Source organism: Perca flavescens, chromosome 20, assembly GCF_004354835.1.
Source record: "Perca flavescens isolate YP-PL-M2 chromosome 20, PFLA_1.0, whole genome shotgun sequence".
Lineage (NCBI taxonomy): Eukaryota > Metazoa > Chordata > Actinopteri > Perciformes > Percidae > Perca > Perca flavescens.
Window position 1 is genome coordinate 8405559 of NC_041350.1, and position 16884 is coordinate 8422442.

The window sequence follows — 16884 nt, forward strand, 5'->3', positions numbered from 1 at the left end:
ATTACAGTGCATCCCTCTTCCTTCATGTCTCTCTTTGACTTCCTAGGAATTGGCCAATGACAAACAAGGCATATTAAACCTTGTTTGCCCCAACGTACAGTAAAGCCCCATCAATCCATCTAATGGCTGACTCTTCTCCAGAGGCTCATGAGCTTCTATACAGCCTGTTTTTCTGCCTTCAAACCTGTATTAAAATTCATCCTAACACTGTCCTTGAGGCTAATTTCAATTTTTATGGAGGTGTGTTTACTCTAGGTTGAGTAAAGGGCAGCTGAATGAGGTAGGGTGGAAGAGTAGCCGCTACTCAGAAAATGCTGCTTTTTTTCAGGGATTACAGGGTTGAATGATGAGCTGTGGTGTTCTTCAACATGTTAAATCACAGCTTTAATGAATAATGTACTCTGGCTTTTTTGAGTTTCTATGTTTTTCTGTGGTGTAATGTTAATCTTACATTACTGTATTTAACAACAAGCTTTTTACTCACATTGGAATTGTAGCCACCTGAAAAGAAACACTCTGCTGAGGAGAGTCGGGTAGTTTACTGCAACCTCAGGTGTTAAAATAGACTAATAACAGAGATAGTTCTTTAAGTGCTGCAGTAAAATGGGTCTTTAAGCTGCTGCAGTTAAGATTTGCTGTAAATAAGGTCTACAGTATGAAGCCAGTTAATAACAGCCTGATCTCACATTACTGCGCTGCATGTACAATAGCACTGTGTCCTTCCCTTAAGCCCTCAGCCAGCAGTCTGTGACAGCTACTGCTGCATTTCTCGTTCTTGCCTACGAGCAAAAGCAAATCATTTGCATGGATTCTTTTAAGCCATTTAACAAGGACTTCTTGGATTTACCAATAGCACCCATGAGAACGGAACTTGTTAAAGTATGCTGATTGTAGTCATACCATGTTAGAAATGATTCAGTTTTTTGAGATGCCCCCAAATAGATTAATTCATTCCCTTCTTGAATAGAAAGTGTTGTGGTGTGATACCACAATTTAGGAAACTCTCTGTTGCTGGTTTGATAACTCAGTTTACTCATTTAACTGATTTAGTCTAAATTTGATTCAAACTGAGAAGCAAATGGATGCCCTAGACACAATGTTGACTTTATTTCATACTAAATTATTTAATATCAAACTTGGAGTAGTACTTTAATATTACAAGTTGAATAGTTCCAAACACTTCTGGCACATTGAAGTGGGGCAACCATGCATCGTGTATTCCCTGCCTTAAAAAGCTCTCAGTTTGAATCAGTCTTAACTTTTACTTTATCCTCGTTGTGTCATTTCACATCCCCAGTTCATCAGAGTGTGGAGGCTAAAAATCAAAACAATGTGTTGCTGTTTACACACATTCAGACTTTAGTTTTTCCTTTCCAGCCTTGCCCCTATCTCATGATCTAGTTTTAAGCACAGTGTCACTTTGTTATTTTAATGTTATATTTGGGGTTTTTATTGTCCAGAGTGCACACTTGTCTTTAGTGTGATGAGGAGCAATGTGCTCACAACGTCACTTCTTAATATGTTAAGAAAGTTCGATGCCTGGGGAGCAGAGTACAGTGTGTGTACTCTATTTTCTTTTCCCCAGACAGGAGCAGAAAATCCTGTGGGAGCTACTGCATTTTTCTCAAAGAATAACCAACCCCACTACAGTCCAAATATGGTTGTTATGAACTTTCTCTAACACACTCTGCCTGCAAATACTGTGGACCATTAAAATTTTTCCTCTGAATGCACCATGTGGGCAGAGCTATAAAGAAACTGTAGGAATCTATACACTTTACCAGCTTGCCCAGTGCAACTTGGTTGTTACATTGAACTATAGATCCCACATGGGTCTGTAGGAGTTTCACACATGGAGTTCTCTTATAGATGCAAAGATATGAAACTAGTCAAGAGACAATGCATGAGAAAAGCTTTGAATGTTTGAATGTCATGTTCAGTAACTCTTATATACAATGTTCTAGGGTTTAATCCTTGGAATACACATCTACACTATTTCCTGAGACATATAACAACAGGAAAACGGGAAAAACTTGTTACTTTCAGGCGTAAACCAAATAGGCTAATACATACAAAATATACGTATCAATACAGAAAGTCCTTTATGTACTCCAGCTTAATAGAATGGCTTTTAAAAAGTGCCAAATGACTTGCTTTACCGTATTTTGTTTGTTTATAGTATGAAACATTGTCAAATATCACTTCTATTCTCAGCAGACAGATCCAAAGCAACTAACTTGGCATTTTGTATTCCTGCAGCAATGGCAAAGTTCAGCTGCATGCGAAGTTTACTATATATTATGTTCAGTGTAATGTTGATTTACATAAATGGTGTCAATCCAAGCAGTAAGTACATGCAGTGACCTGACCGATGTGTTGTTTTCATCTTTCAGGGACATTGCAGCTCGGAATTGCCTACTGACCTGCAAAGGACCGGGCCGTGTGGCCAAGATTGGAGACTTTGGAATGGCTCGAGACATTTACAGGTACAGTTGACTGACTGATGTATGACCAACTTGGCTGGCTCAAAATCAAGACCAGGCTCAGTTGAATTTAAGTCTAAATAAGTTCTAAAGGGGATGGAGACCAAGTAACAGAAATACGAAAAAGAAGGCATGAATATTCGTAAAAACAAATATGTTGGAGAACATAGAGTGAGCATGCACTGGAAAACCAGTTCTATGGGCTAAACAATGGCAGTTGTATTCAAACCTTATAGTAAAGGTATCAGAATCAAATCAGTTGTGTTCAACATTTACACTGAATACCCAGGAATAGTTTATTTTAAATTATTATTGAGGAATAGTATTATTATTGAGGAATAGTATTATTGTGTTGCAGAGATGTACTGTATCAACACCTAATGAGCCTTATTGCTGCACTAAGGAAGATTTCTTTGTGAAAATGCAGCATTGCCATTACAATGTTTGGACGCAACAGAGAGAACTATCCCAGCCTTCCTAACCAACAATTATTAATCAATGCATACAAAAACCACACATATTAATTAACACCCACAAGTATTATCTAACCTGGCAATCTTATGGTTAAAGTGTAACCTAATCGCAGGCTTTCACTGCCCTCTCTGGTTAAGTCTGTTGCACCTCTGAGAACGCCAGCATCACTCCTAGATGTAGTTTGGCTGAGGTCAGAAGTGTGTGTTTGGTTAAGGTTATGAGAAGATCTCTTTATTGGTCACAGGAAACAAATGGTGACTGTTGTGATGAGATGGAAAGCAAACCCCAGTGTCCAGTAACAGTCTCCCTTCACATTTTCTGCTTTGGCACTGAACATCAACATAGCTCGTCTTAAGCCGTTTGAACAAATAACTATTGTTGTTGTTTTCTGAACAGTCTCACCTTAACTAAGACCAACTCCAATAGTTTTGAGTGTGACATTCTGGGTATTCAGATGTTAAAAAACTCTATTGTTTGTCATGACAGAAAATCGTCTTAAACGTGGCTCACAATGGACAATTCTCCAACCAGAGGACACTGAGAAAGAGAAAGCTGGACTCAGTGCCGGAGACAATGTTAGATCTTTTTCACTTTATTCCCTGATGTATTATTTGGTATAAAGACAACTGGCTAGCCTGATTAACATGAGCATGCAGTGTGCAATATATTTTAATGGCATGGACATATAACTTACTATATATATATATATATATATATATATATATATATATATATATATATATATATATATATATATATATATATAAAATTTCAGTGAAGTACCAGCGTACCAGCTCTGTACTTAAAAAGTGTTTTTCTTCGCATATGATTGTAAAGGCCATGGCACTCATCATGAAGACTTTTAAACTGCTGAATCACAGCTGTGAAAGTGCTTTTATTCATCATCACACTGTCATACCGATGCCTTCCGTTAATCTACATCAGCTAATCTGTAGCCCCAACGGCACCTCATTATTCTTAGCTGAAACTTTTTAATATAGCTACCACAATTTCACGTGACACCGTTTAAATGAATGCACAATCCAGCAGGGAAATCTCCCAAGCCTTTCATCTGGTAAGAAAATAGAGTAAGGGAAATATGTCACAGCATTCAGCTATATCAGCGCAGCACTTTCGAATTATCCGATGGAAAGTCACACGAGAGCAAAGTCACTCTCAGAGCATCCGGAAAAGACTGTTGCACAATACCCCTGGGGAGCCGCATTAGGAGCGCTTGATTTAATTGCCGATGTCAGTTTTGCAGGTGCCTCGATGTGATTTTGTTTTTATCTCTCAGCCTGGAGCCGTGGTGCCAGGACTTTTTTTATTATCATTGTTATTATTTTCAGAGGGAGGGATGGTTGTATTATGCGCTACGCCGTCGGTGTGTTATTTTTGCTGTTTCATAATTTGGCCCTCCTGCTATGTGACAAGGGACACAGGAGTTTCTTTGAGGCCATCGCAGGGGATGCGCGTCACAGTGAGGGACCAGGACAAGGCTTAATGTCAGCTTTTTATATTCTGGGAGCAGAGCCACAGGCGTACTTGCACATGGTATTCTATGGACTTCCTCTAACACGCATGCTTGCACACCAGTAATGCAGCGGTAGATAAAAAGCTGGGTAAACAAAAGCTTCCAGTCAGTAATCATCCCGAGGTAAACAGCTGCCACTATGAAGAGAAATTAACTTTCAGAAAAGAATTGGTATTTTGCCTCAAATGACCATATTCTCATAGGACCTATTAACAATGATGTATAGCATGACTTTAGGTTGTATTTATTAATGTCTGGTGTGCACACACAGTAAATGCAGAACAAAGACATTCAACTCAATGAACAGACACAAGTATTAGGCTCCACATTGTGTCTTCAAGTGCATGTTCTTCTATCTTCCTCTCCATTCAACACAGTCTGCTCAACGCCTCGGTCGCTTACTGTTAGTTTTTGCCTCTAATGCTCTCTATCTTCCAGCTTCCCTTCTGCACACTGAATTGCTCACACAGGAAAAGACACACACATATATAAAACACCTCCATTTGTGCTATAGATTTCCTGGGACTGTATTTAAGCCTTCCTAATCTGCAGCTCAGCTTTCAGTCTGTGTTGGTGCTGTTAGCAGTAGTAATGAATATGTCCATAAACCCCAATGCTAAAAATAAGAGATTGATCCAGTGATAGGAGGATTATCAGTCTTATGCTCTCCATTTTACCATCCCTCAATCTTTTCAAAATATCCCAGTATTTTCTAATGGGCAGATAACGGAATGAATAGCAATGTACAAAAGTTTCATGTGTCCTGGTCATCTTTTTTTTAAAGATGTGTTTCACTTGAAGAGATCAGAAAAGATGGCGGCTGTAAATGTATTACAAAAAGAAGTCTGGTTTTTGTGGACTCCTTAACACAGAAATCAGCCTTTTTAACAGCAACAAAAGCAGGATCAATTGAGAGCACACTCCCAGAGCTGTTTGATCTAACGGCATCTTTTTGAGGATAGCCCACTATTTATTTTATTGGGATAGACAGGAGGGATTATTAGATTAAAAAAAATAGAGGGATACTGGTAAGGGGGACACAGTAAAGAAGATAGTGGCAGGATTAAATCCTGTAATTGTAGGCCTAAAAATGGAGGAGGTAACTGATTCCCATCACTGAATTGATTGTGTTATTCTAAGTGATAGATTAGGGCACTGGGTGGGAATCTGTGTTACTGCCCTGTGGGGGTTCTTAGCTATTCTGTCAAGCAAACACTGAATTAGTGATTGTTTTTTTTCGTCTTCATTGATTATGTGTAATTTTTTTTTCAAGGCTAACTTCTTATGCCAATAGTTAAGCTAAGTATATATTTCCCTTTTAGCCATATTATCTGACAGCATATCATCTATATTAATCTCTGCTTACTGCTCCCCTGAAGACACACAACTGTAGCCTTGACCAAATGATGAGTGTGACTCTTATTTGCTTTGAGTCGATACTGTGGAAAATGCAGTTGTTTCTTCACTATTTGACCTTCAAACCTGAATTTCCATGATAGTAAATATCACACCAAAAAGCTGGTTAAAGCAAGTAACAAACATATCAAAATGAAGCTTTGTTTTGTCTTTGAACAATGTTGACTTGCCTCACCTGGCTCAGTTAAAAAACTGAGGCTCGGCTACATCTGTTTTAGCTTCCTGGCACTAGTTGCATATTATTTTTGGATTTCACTTTTACAGATTACTTTTAAGGCATAGCTCTGGCTTTTAAAAGTAGTTCAGACATTTTTGCCCCTGGTGAGCGAGAGCACAGCTTGAAATCAGCTTGAAATCCTCCTAACTAAACACAAAATATGTGATGGGTCATGCAGCCCAAGCCCATAGGCTTTGGATGCCATATCTGAGGAGCTCAGGCTGCCAAAACCACTATCTTTTTTTTGCTTGTTGTCCCATATTTTATCCAAGCTGTTTTCTCCTCTGCAACTCCATTTTTGATGTGTTTGCCATTCTTTTCTTTTCTGTGTTTTTTTGTTTTTAGCTTTTATTTGTCCAGGGATCGCCAACTGAGCAGCACAATGCTCTTTTCTCATCCTGCTTCACATTCCCACCTGGGAGCTGCCCACTGTAATTGCAGTCCTTTCCTGTGCAGCCATTTTCAGCTCCAGCAGAGAAGATGGTGCTTCACTTACTTGTCTAGTTTTTAGTTTTTGAGGGCGAAGAGAAACAGTCTGTTACTGCTACTGCTTTACTTTCCCAAAAGACCCAGGGATTGGAACTGGCAACCTTCCAATCACAAGCCTGCTATTGCAGTCCTATTTATTATAAAGCACTTGCCATGTTTACAAACAGCTGCTAAGGGGGAAAAAAGTGTCATTTTTATGACTAAAGCACTTAGGGCAAACAGATTTACTCCTCTGCAACAACAAACGATGCCAAATGATGCTTTTCCCATCCAAACACACCACTTAACTCGGCTCTTGATGTGTGTCCATTTTTCTGTGTGGACGCCTTAATGTATGGGGAGCCGAGCAGCACCCAGTTCATGTCTGTCCTCGCTGTGTGTCTAGAGCAGGGAGAGATGAACCAGGCAGTGACCTCCATCAGCACCAGCATTCAGATACATCAGATAATTTCTCTGTCAACGCCAAGCACAAGACAGCCTTAAAAATGGCTCAGACAGAAATCTCCCCTCTTCCTTCTCGGCAAGATTAGGATTTCTCTCTCGTGTTAGGAAGCTGAGAGTACGATTGGATCAGAGTGCTGATAAAGCCACAGACTATCAGTGAATTAATTGCTGGATATTAGATTTTTTTTGTCTCCTGTTTTTGTTTTTTTTAGCACTCTGCTATTGAGGGCAGTGGTGTTGCCATGGTGATGGTGCTGCAAACTACAGATGCTGGTTTTCATTTTACAATTGTTCCCTTTTTAATTATTAGTGGGCTAAAATATATTTATTATTAGCCACATCAAGTATTTTACTATTCAAAGTGTGTGTGTGTGTGTGTGTGTGTGTGTGTGTGTGTGTGTGTGTGTGTGTGTGTGTGTGTGTGTGTGTGTGTGTGTGTGCGCGCGCGTATGTATGTATGTGTGTGTGTGTAGGGCAAGTTATTACAGGAAGGGTGGGCGTGCCATGCTGCCAGTGAAGTGGATGCCACCTGAAGCCTTCATGGAGGGCATCTTCACATCCAAAACAGACACATGGTGAGAACCCCTCACACTTCTCTTTAACAGGCATCAGTAAAGACTGAGCTCACCCACACTGTGATTTCAGCTCCTATATTTCACACTCAGATGTCTGATGTCCCTACCTGCCCCCTACCTGTCTTTTTTTCTTTTTTTTTTAACCTTCCTGTGTCCTTAAACGTCTTTGATCCTGAGCCATTTTTTTTTTTTTTTTTTTTTATTCCTGTGACATCTGTCTTGTCTCTACTCATTCTTGTCCTCTGCTCTCGTCTTTTGCAGCTTCAGCTCTGATAGGCTTATAATTTATGACTTGATTGTGCTTACTCTCACCCTCTGTCTTTCTCTCCCTGTAAATAATCTGTCCTCTCATCATCTGCAGGTCATTTGGGGTTCTGCTGTGGGAGATCTTCTCATTGGGCTACATGCCATATCCAAGTCGCAGTAACCAGGAAGTGTTGGAGTTTGTAACCAATGGTGGAAGAATGGACCCACCTAAAAACTGCCCTGGGCCAGTGTAAGTGCAGATCCCCACACATATGCTGAATGCATTCATATGCTTCTTATGACCACACAATAATAATGTGATCCCATGAGGTCTAATTAAGTTTCTCCATAGCATAAACAAGACAGAAGGATACTTAGTTGTTGATGCATACACAGTATACACATAGGCAGCATAAAAAAACTGAAAAACAAACAGAGGCATCAAAGGCTCTGATGATTCGCTGATATTGACACGTAAACGAGTTGTGACTTAGTAGGCGTCAGAACATTTTATGGGAGATGGCTCTCAGTGCTATATGGAAACCTCATAAACAGTTTACTTTCATGTTTGCCTCCCAATTTGGAAGAAGTCATGGGTTGCTGATAGAGAGCTTAAAAACTATTTACATATCACGCTGTATTTTTCACTCACTTTTCAGATACCGCCTCTCATGCCAACTCTATTATAATACATATATTAGAAGATGCACACTCACACACATTTTCTCTCTCTCTCTCTCATATACATATTCGAGCCACACTTTGGCTTCTCTGTGATTTCACAGCTTTTTCCTTCACATCTGTTGGCCACAGCTTTGCAGATAACTACTCATTACTAACCCCAACACATTGCAACCTGCCTTGCAAGGTTCTATTTTTGTCTTTGGAAAAAAAAAACACATGGCCCCGTGGTGTTCTATTCATTTGAAGTGAAACAGTCACACAACAGGGTACACGGATTACTGAAAGCAAGCAGCTACAGTTGAATCTCAGCAATTAAACCCATATCTCAGGATTTAACCTCACTGTTAGTTTCTCCTCTTCTCTGCATCACCCATTTAACACAATCACTCAAACTGGTGGGAGACAAGTATGAAGAATATTTTTGTCAAAAGAGATCAATCTGGCATTTGTGGGGGAAATGCTGCTGGTCAGCCTCTGTTTTCTCTACATAATTTCAGCTTGTGTGTGTGTGTGTGTGTGTCTACCCATTCATGTGTAACTTTAGGTACCGTATAATGACTCAGAGTTGGCAGCATCAACCTGAAGACAGGCCTAACTTCTCAACTATCCTGGAGAGAATTGACTACTGCTTACAGGTAACTGGACAGAGATGAATATTGCTTGAATTCTTTTCTATAAATTAAACTCCAAGCCTGTATTGGTCTGTGAACACAATATAGGTTTGTATTAAGCATAATCAAAGCCTATTTTCCATAAAAAGCATGCTTTTCATGCAAAGCATTATGCCTTGTTATCTTTTAGAGCCATAGAAGAGTCAACATTAAATTACTACATTTATTTTTTCCAAAGAAAAAACAATATTTTGCTCACATTGTGAAAGATATTACATAATTTGGCCTTTATTATACTTTATATTTCCTATATTATAATGACTTTCAAAGTGGGATTACATTTATCAATAACAGCTTTATAGGTGTCCACCTGTGAAGGATTTTTTTGTCCGACAACCCTTAATGACATAGTTGACAACGCGACACTGTAGCTAATTGAGCTAGCTTTAGCTTCACTGCCTGACTGCTTATCCACCTGTTGCAGAGCTTTTAAAGTGAAAATCTTAAACCTGCAGTGTGGAACTTTTGTCTCCCCCCTCTGGCAGTTAGTGTGATTACACAAATCAGTGTTTCCCACAGATTAGAAAGCAATTTGTTGGGGGGTGGGGGGAGGTTGGTGTCGGAGCTCCGCTCTCTGTCAACATGCAAAGAGAGCAGATATGCGCTCTCAGGTACCGAAATTTGGCACCGTTTGATTTTACATGAACCAATACTCTGTAATACCTGTGGCTCTTGCGATTTCAGTCTTTTAAATCAAACATTTGATTTATTCCCTAACATGATTGACAATACTAACACTGAAAAATATAACTTTGATCTCTCGATGGTCTACCCACTTTAGGACCCTGATGTGGTGACCATACCCCTGCCTATAGAGTATGGACCCATCCCGGATGAGGAGGAGCGTGTACCCATGCACCCTGACGACCCCTCAGCTCCAACTGTGCTGGTGAATGCCCAGGTGCCTGATGGGGAGGTTCCGCAGCCCCCCCTATCCTATCCTACAGAGGACAACCGGAGAGGTGGGGGGGAGCACAGTGTTGAGACTAGCACAGCATCAGAGGCCAATGCACAGACGTTAGCCCAGCCCAAGCCATACCTCCACCAGCAGCCTCGCACACCGACCTCCATCGCTACAACAACCACTAACACAGTCACCTCCACAGCCACCTCTACACTCACTGCCAAGGGACCTCATGCCACCACCCAGCCCAGCCTTGAGGGAGGCCACATCAACCTGGCGTTCACCCAGGGACACCCACTGGAGAAGGACGGCCACGGCGGGAAGAGCACCAGTCTCTGGAACCCAACGTACGGCTCGTGGTTCCTGCAGCAGAGGAAGCAGCAGCAGAGACAGGGAGGGGTGGGGGGAGCAGGAGGGAGCAGTGGCAGGGTGCCTGGGGAGGGCCAAGAGCATGTGGGCCGGACTGTGGCGGAGATGGCTGGGGCGCTGGGTCTTCAGCACCAGCACAAGCAGTTCCAGCACCAGCTCCAGCTGCTGCACCATCAGCAGCAGCAGCAGCAGCAGGGTCTTTGCAGACCTCTGTTACCCCCACCACCACCTCCTGCTGCCCAGTCCCCTCTGCTTTTAGATTCAGCCGCCTTGCCCCCGGTTCCCCTCTACAGACTGAGACGTTTCCCCTGCGGGAACATCGGCTACGGCTACCAGGAGCAGGGCCTGCCGCTGGAGGCCGCCCATGGTAACCCCAACCCCACTCCTCCACCCCAGCAGGGCATTTCCATGCCCTCCTCAGCAGCCCACCAGAGGGGGGCCTCCATTCCCACTTCAGGGTCCCTGGGTCGGTCAGGTATCTCTGAGGACAGCCGCCCACTGCTAGTCACCATGGGCACAGTACAGGACCCCAGGCTGCCCAGGATGGAGGGCCACAACGCCACCGTGCTTTAGCCCAACTGCCTGAACCGCTGGTCTTTTCAGGCCTGATCCCAACACAGCAGGAAACACTGTGTCGGGACTGAGACCGTTTTACACCACCCCAACCCTCCCACCATTTTGGTTTCTTCCTCCAGTTCTCACTGAAACAGAGCTGGAAGAGTCCGTAATGCTTTTTCCATGAGAACCCTAGAAGGGTGTTGAAATGCCCAATGGATGCTAAAGCACATCAGAGAACTTAAAAAGGCTTTTGGGAGGCAACATTTAGAGTAAAGGCTAGTTTTAAGAGTTAAAAAACAATGTATTTTGTTCAACGCTGGAGGGATAATGACTGAATACTGAGAAAGAATCAAATGAAGAATTTATGGCACAGGAGGACACACCTTTCTATGTGGTAGTGACCAGGAGCGAGCACATTTGCCATGTGTTCATTGACAGCTTGTTTATGAGAATGGACTATTAGGTGGATTCAAATCTCTATATTTTGCCAAACTTTCATTCACAAACTTTGGTGACCAGTTTGACTTCAGCAATTGCAAAGTTGTCTACAGCTGTAAGCCACATGTGTCAGTTCTGCAGAAGCCTCACGCTGTTCCTTATCCACATCCTTTTGGAAAACAACAGTGTGGTAAATAACTTGTATCAGACTATTTTTCAAGAATATCACAGAATTGGACACTGAATTACAAGAGACATTTATACAAAAAAAAAAACTGGGAAAAATGTGTTTGTTGATGTTTGCTTGCCTGCTTGTTTATTTATTTATTCATTTGTTTATTTATTATTTGGAAGTGGCTCTATAAATTATTCATGAACATGCTTCTTCAAATCCAAACTAATTCATTTCACATTAACTGGTTTTCACGTTAGGTTTTTTAAGATGCAGTAATTTGTTTTTGGTAATAAGAAAAAAAGTGAGATTGAACAATACCAAAAATTGATCAAGCCTTTGAGGTGAAGTAGATAAATAGAGCCCTGATGCAGGTTGATTTTACAAAAGAATATAACGGGATTAACGGCAACATTAAAGTGTTCAACTTTTTACTAATGCTGAAGATCTGTAATAAGTCGTTGCCCCTGGTACTATTAAAATCACTGCTGTGTGGACTCTCCCAACTCCATTCTGTTGAAAGAGTGCTGGAGACCGTGAAGTTAAGGCTTTCCTTTTCTTATGGCTTTTCCAGTAACCTTTTATCATTTATTTTGTGTTACAAAAATGTTTCTTTCCCTTTCCCTGAATCAATCTTAACCTTCAAATTGCCATCTCGAAGCACTCTACGTTCCTAAATTTGCATATTTTCTCTTTTCTATTATAGGATGACTGTTGTGGAATACAAATGAGTCTGAATGAAAAGTTTGAATACAAACTGCTTTTGCTCCACATGTGAATGAAAGCTGAGATCAGTTTGAGTTTCATTCTGCTTTTTTTCACACACATCGTGTTCCCACTGTGTAAAGTCTGCTTTTTTCAGTTAAAGGACAGTTAACATGCAGTATATCTATCGGATAGCACCATGAGTGTATGGTGGTGTTTATATTTAGGTGAATGACAGCAACATGCTTCAGTTTTTAAAGCTTTTTCTTGACTGTATTTGGCAATCCTGTCGGTCCTGCTGTACAGCGCAATGAGCTGTCGTGTGTGTCTCATGACGCTCGCTGACTGATTAAGACAAATGCTTTCATTTAGGCCAAATCAATGAGCAAGTTAAATATTGGCCTATACGTATTTTGCTTTGTCTCCGGTACCGGTGTTAAATGCATTCTGTGTTCCGCTCACAGCTCATGTCCATTGTTTGATGTAAAAAGACAAACTGAACTGCACCTGTAAATGTTGTAATTATAAAGTATTGTACTATGGCTCTGGTAAAAGCTGTACATTGCCCTTCAGAAGACATTCGCCAAAATTAATAAATTACTATATAATAACTGTTTTGCATTAGTCTGCACTTTTTGGGATTGGGGCCATGTTATTTAGATTAATTGAAATAGGACTAGTGATTACATTATAATTCAGTCATTACATTTTTACATCAACCACAGACACGGCAGTTTTAGTGTAACATCCCTTAACTACTAACATTAGTAATGTTTTTTATAACTGTACCGTAATAGCTATGCAGAAACAGGGCTGTAAAAAGCAAAATCAAATTTTAATTTGCCATGTCTGTATTACTTTAGGACGTCTGGTTAGACGGTAGTAGCTTTAAATGTTATTGGCAGCACAAATGATTGTTGACACAAAGCGGTATTGGTAAAAGATGGCAGTAATGGATTGAAGAGGTGGGGCTCATTAAAGCAATGAGTCTTCTGTGCACCAGCTAAACTACCAGCATCATAAACCCTATGTTAAACCTCAATAACATAGGGTTATGCCTTCAGCAGACAGATCATTTTAAGAGGAAACCATAGTCTGATTCCCCTGACATCCTCAAATTGTCTCATTTACGCAAGTTAATTATTTGACAAATTCCATCTCCTTGTGCCAAAAAAATAATAATTAAGGGAAAATTTGTTACAGACGGTAATTGTGTTACAAATGAGGCAAAGTGAGTGGACTGTAATCAGGATGATTGGAGTCCTCCTGATTTTACACACTACCATTAGTCTCAGCTATTGACCTCATGCCATCAGCCTATAGGGCAAAATACCTCCCATCAGCTGTCCCTGGGTAGATTAAAAGCTTTTTGAGACTCTTATGTTAGCTACCCTGCCATGTTTGCCCTCAGTGGGTAATAGTACGAGTTTTACTACCCTTGACTCTGTTGCCCCTTACAGGAATAAAGGTAAGAAGAAATACTCTGTAATAGGATATATCCAACTAAAACATAACAAACATATAGTACAAATAAACATGATAAAAGAAAATATAATAAATACATTTTGTATTTTGACTGACTCATTTTACAAACAAACGCAGTGCCTTGGCTCGATGAGAACCCTGACTTTAAGAGAGTATAAGGAGAGCTGAAAAAGAACATACTATACTATAACTTTTTTCAACATACTATATCATGACTTTTTCGACATTCTCTCCTATGACTTTTTTTGACATACTATACTATGACTTTTATTGACATACTATGACTTATTTAGACTTTTTTCAACATACTATACCAGGGGTCTCATTTATAAACGTGGCGTACGCACAAAACGGGGCTGAAAACGTGCGTACGCCACTTCCCACGCAAAGGTTGTGATTTATAGGCCCTCATTTATGAAACGTGCGTACGACCTAAAACAGGCGTACGACGGGCGTACGTCGATTCCTACGCAAAGCTCGGCATTTATCAATTTGGACGTGAGCGTAGGCTGCGATCAAATCTCACGTCTGGTCTGAACTCGTGTACGCAAGTTTTCGAGTCAGTGTGGACTTGCGGTGCAGCATATAATCAGTTTAACAGGAGAAGGAGAAGTCATCAGTTGATCACGTATCAGTAATGGCAGATCTGGCTCTTTTAGAAGACCTCTATGCGCCGGTCTGCAACATTGTTTTAGCCTGTGGGGTTCTGCACAACATCGCACAGGAAGACACGGTGCCATAAATGTAGCGATGGAGCCAGATGACCCGAGGCCCAGAGAGCAGTGTCCAGAACAGACACCAACTGAGGGCTATATGAAGGAGACAGGATATTATTCCTCACTTTTAAAAGGTAGCCTATAGTGTTATGTTTGGCAATGATATTCAATACAGGAAACATGACGATGCACAGCATTTTTATTTATTCTTCAGGTTTTTGTTTCTCTTTCAAGTGAATGATTTATTTCTGCCATTGACCAAGTTATTTTGGCTTGTTTTTCCAGCCCCTCTGGACAGGGTCCAGGGGGGGGGTGAGGGGGGGCGGAGGACACGAGCTCTCCCTCAGCTGTTGCCTCGTTCCGACAAACACGAGTAAAATAAAAGACACTGCATAAACTCCGCTACCGTGTGTTTATTTAATTATAGGTACACCTACATGTAGGCCTAATAGATTGCAATAAGCCTGTATATTACTATTTGGACTATAGAAAATGTGTCAAGGATGTATAAATTAAATAGGCTAAACTTCAGCTAGAGTCCGATTTACTACGGCAACACTGTTGACCGCATCAGTGATCTCTTTTCATCCCGCATTCTTTCTACAGCCTTTAATACCAGTTTTCAGGCTGCCAAATAGTGCACACGTTAGTGCAAATGAACCTGAGATATCAGGGTTACATGTAGGTGTACCTATAATTAAATAAACACACGGTAGCGGAGTTTATGCAGTGTCTTTTATTTTACTCGTGTTCGTCGAAACGAGGCAACAGCTGAGGGAGAGCGCGTGTCCTCCGCCCCCCCGGAGGACACGGAATAACGGTCCAAAATGATGTCACATTGCATTTTAGTTATTGACAATGGTAAAATAATTTGAGGAAGGACCCCTAAACCTAACCTAGTTCTACCAGACGTACATAAATGAAAATTGAGCGGAAGTATGTAGGAGGGTGGAGCCAGGCTACCCTAACCCCCCCCCCTTGTGTTACGGTAAAAAAAAAGTCATAGTATAGCATGTTGAAAAAATGTCATAGTATATATGTTGAAAAAAAGTCATTGTATAGCATGTTGAAAATTTTGAAAAAAAAGTCATAGAATTGTATGTCGTTAAAAGTCTTAGTATAGCATGCCGAAAAAAAGTCATAGTATAGCATGTCAAAAAAAGTCATAAAAAAAGTCATAATATATAGCATATAGCATTTAAAAAAAAGTCATAGTATAGTATGTCGTTAAAAGTGATAGTATAGTATGCCAAAAAAAGTCATAGGATAGTATGTCGATAAAAGACATAAAAAAGTCAGAATTATATAGCATTTAAAAAAAAGACATAGTATAGTATGTCAAAAAAGTCATAGTATATTATGTTGAAAAAAGTCATAGTATATATGATGAAAAAAGTCATAGTATAGTATGTCGAAAGAAAGCCATAAAAAAAGTCATAGTATAGTATGTCGTTAAAAGTCATAGCATATTATGTCGTTAAAAGTCATAGTATAGTATGTCGAAAAAAAAGTCATAGTATACAATGTCAAAAAAAAGTCATAGTATAGCGTGTCGAAAGAAAGCCATAAAAAAAGTCATAGTATTGTATGTCGAAAAAAAGTCATAGTATAGTATGTTGAAAGAAAGTCATAAAAAAGTCATAGTATTGTATATCAAAAATTTTGAAAAAAAGTCAGAGAGTAGCATGTCGAAAAAGGTCATACTAGGCATGTCAAAAATTTTGAAAATAAATCCATAGTATAGTATGTTGAAAAAAGTCCTAGTATAGTATGTCCAAAAAAGTCATAGTATAGTATGTTGAAAAAGTCATAGCATAATATGTCGTTAAAAGTCATAGTATAGTAGAAAAAAGTTGTAGTATAATATAGCAAATCCTAAAAAGTCATAGTATTGTATGTCCAAAAAAAGTCATAGTATAGTATGTCAAAAAAAAAGTCATAGTATAGTATGTTGAAAAAAGTCAAAAAAAGTCATAGTATTGTATGTCGTTAAAAGTCATAGCATATTATGTCGTTAAAAGTCATAGTATAGTATGTTGAAAAAAAAGTCATAGTATACAATGTCAAAAAAAAAGTCATAGTATAGCGTGTCGAAAGAAAGCCATAAAAAAAGTCATAGTATTGTATGTCGAAAAAAAGTCATAGTATAGTATGTTGAAAGAAAGTCATAAAAAAGTCATAGTATTGTACAGTATATCAAAAATTTTGAAAAAAACTCAGAGAGTAGCATGTCAAAAAAGGTCATACTAGGCATGTCAAAAATTTTGAAAATAAATCCATAGTATAGTATGTTGAAAAAAGTCA

The 16884-nt window shown here is 39.9% G+C and overlaps 1 protein-coding gene across 1 annotated transcript in view; it reads left to right on the forward strand.

Moving 5' to 3' along the window:
- Positions 1-12990, forward strand: part of alk (ALK receptor tyrosine kinase) — a 250536-nt gene extending 237546 nt beyond the window's left edge. The window contains exons 25-29 of the mRNA XM_028566318.1: positions 2394-2486; positions 7531-7632; positions 7994-8128; positions 9107-9197; positions 10015-12990. Of these exons, the coding sequence (XP_028422119.1) occupies positions 2394-2486; positions 7531-7632; positions 7994-8128; positions 9107-9197; positions 10015-11079 (1486 nt within the window). The 3' untranslated portion in view covers positions 11080-12990. The remainder of the gene's footprint in view (positions 1-2393; positions 2487-7530; positions 7633-7993; positions 8129-9106; positions 9198-10014) is intronic.
- The last annotated feature ends 3894 nt before the right edge of the window (positions 12991-16884 follow it).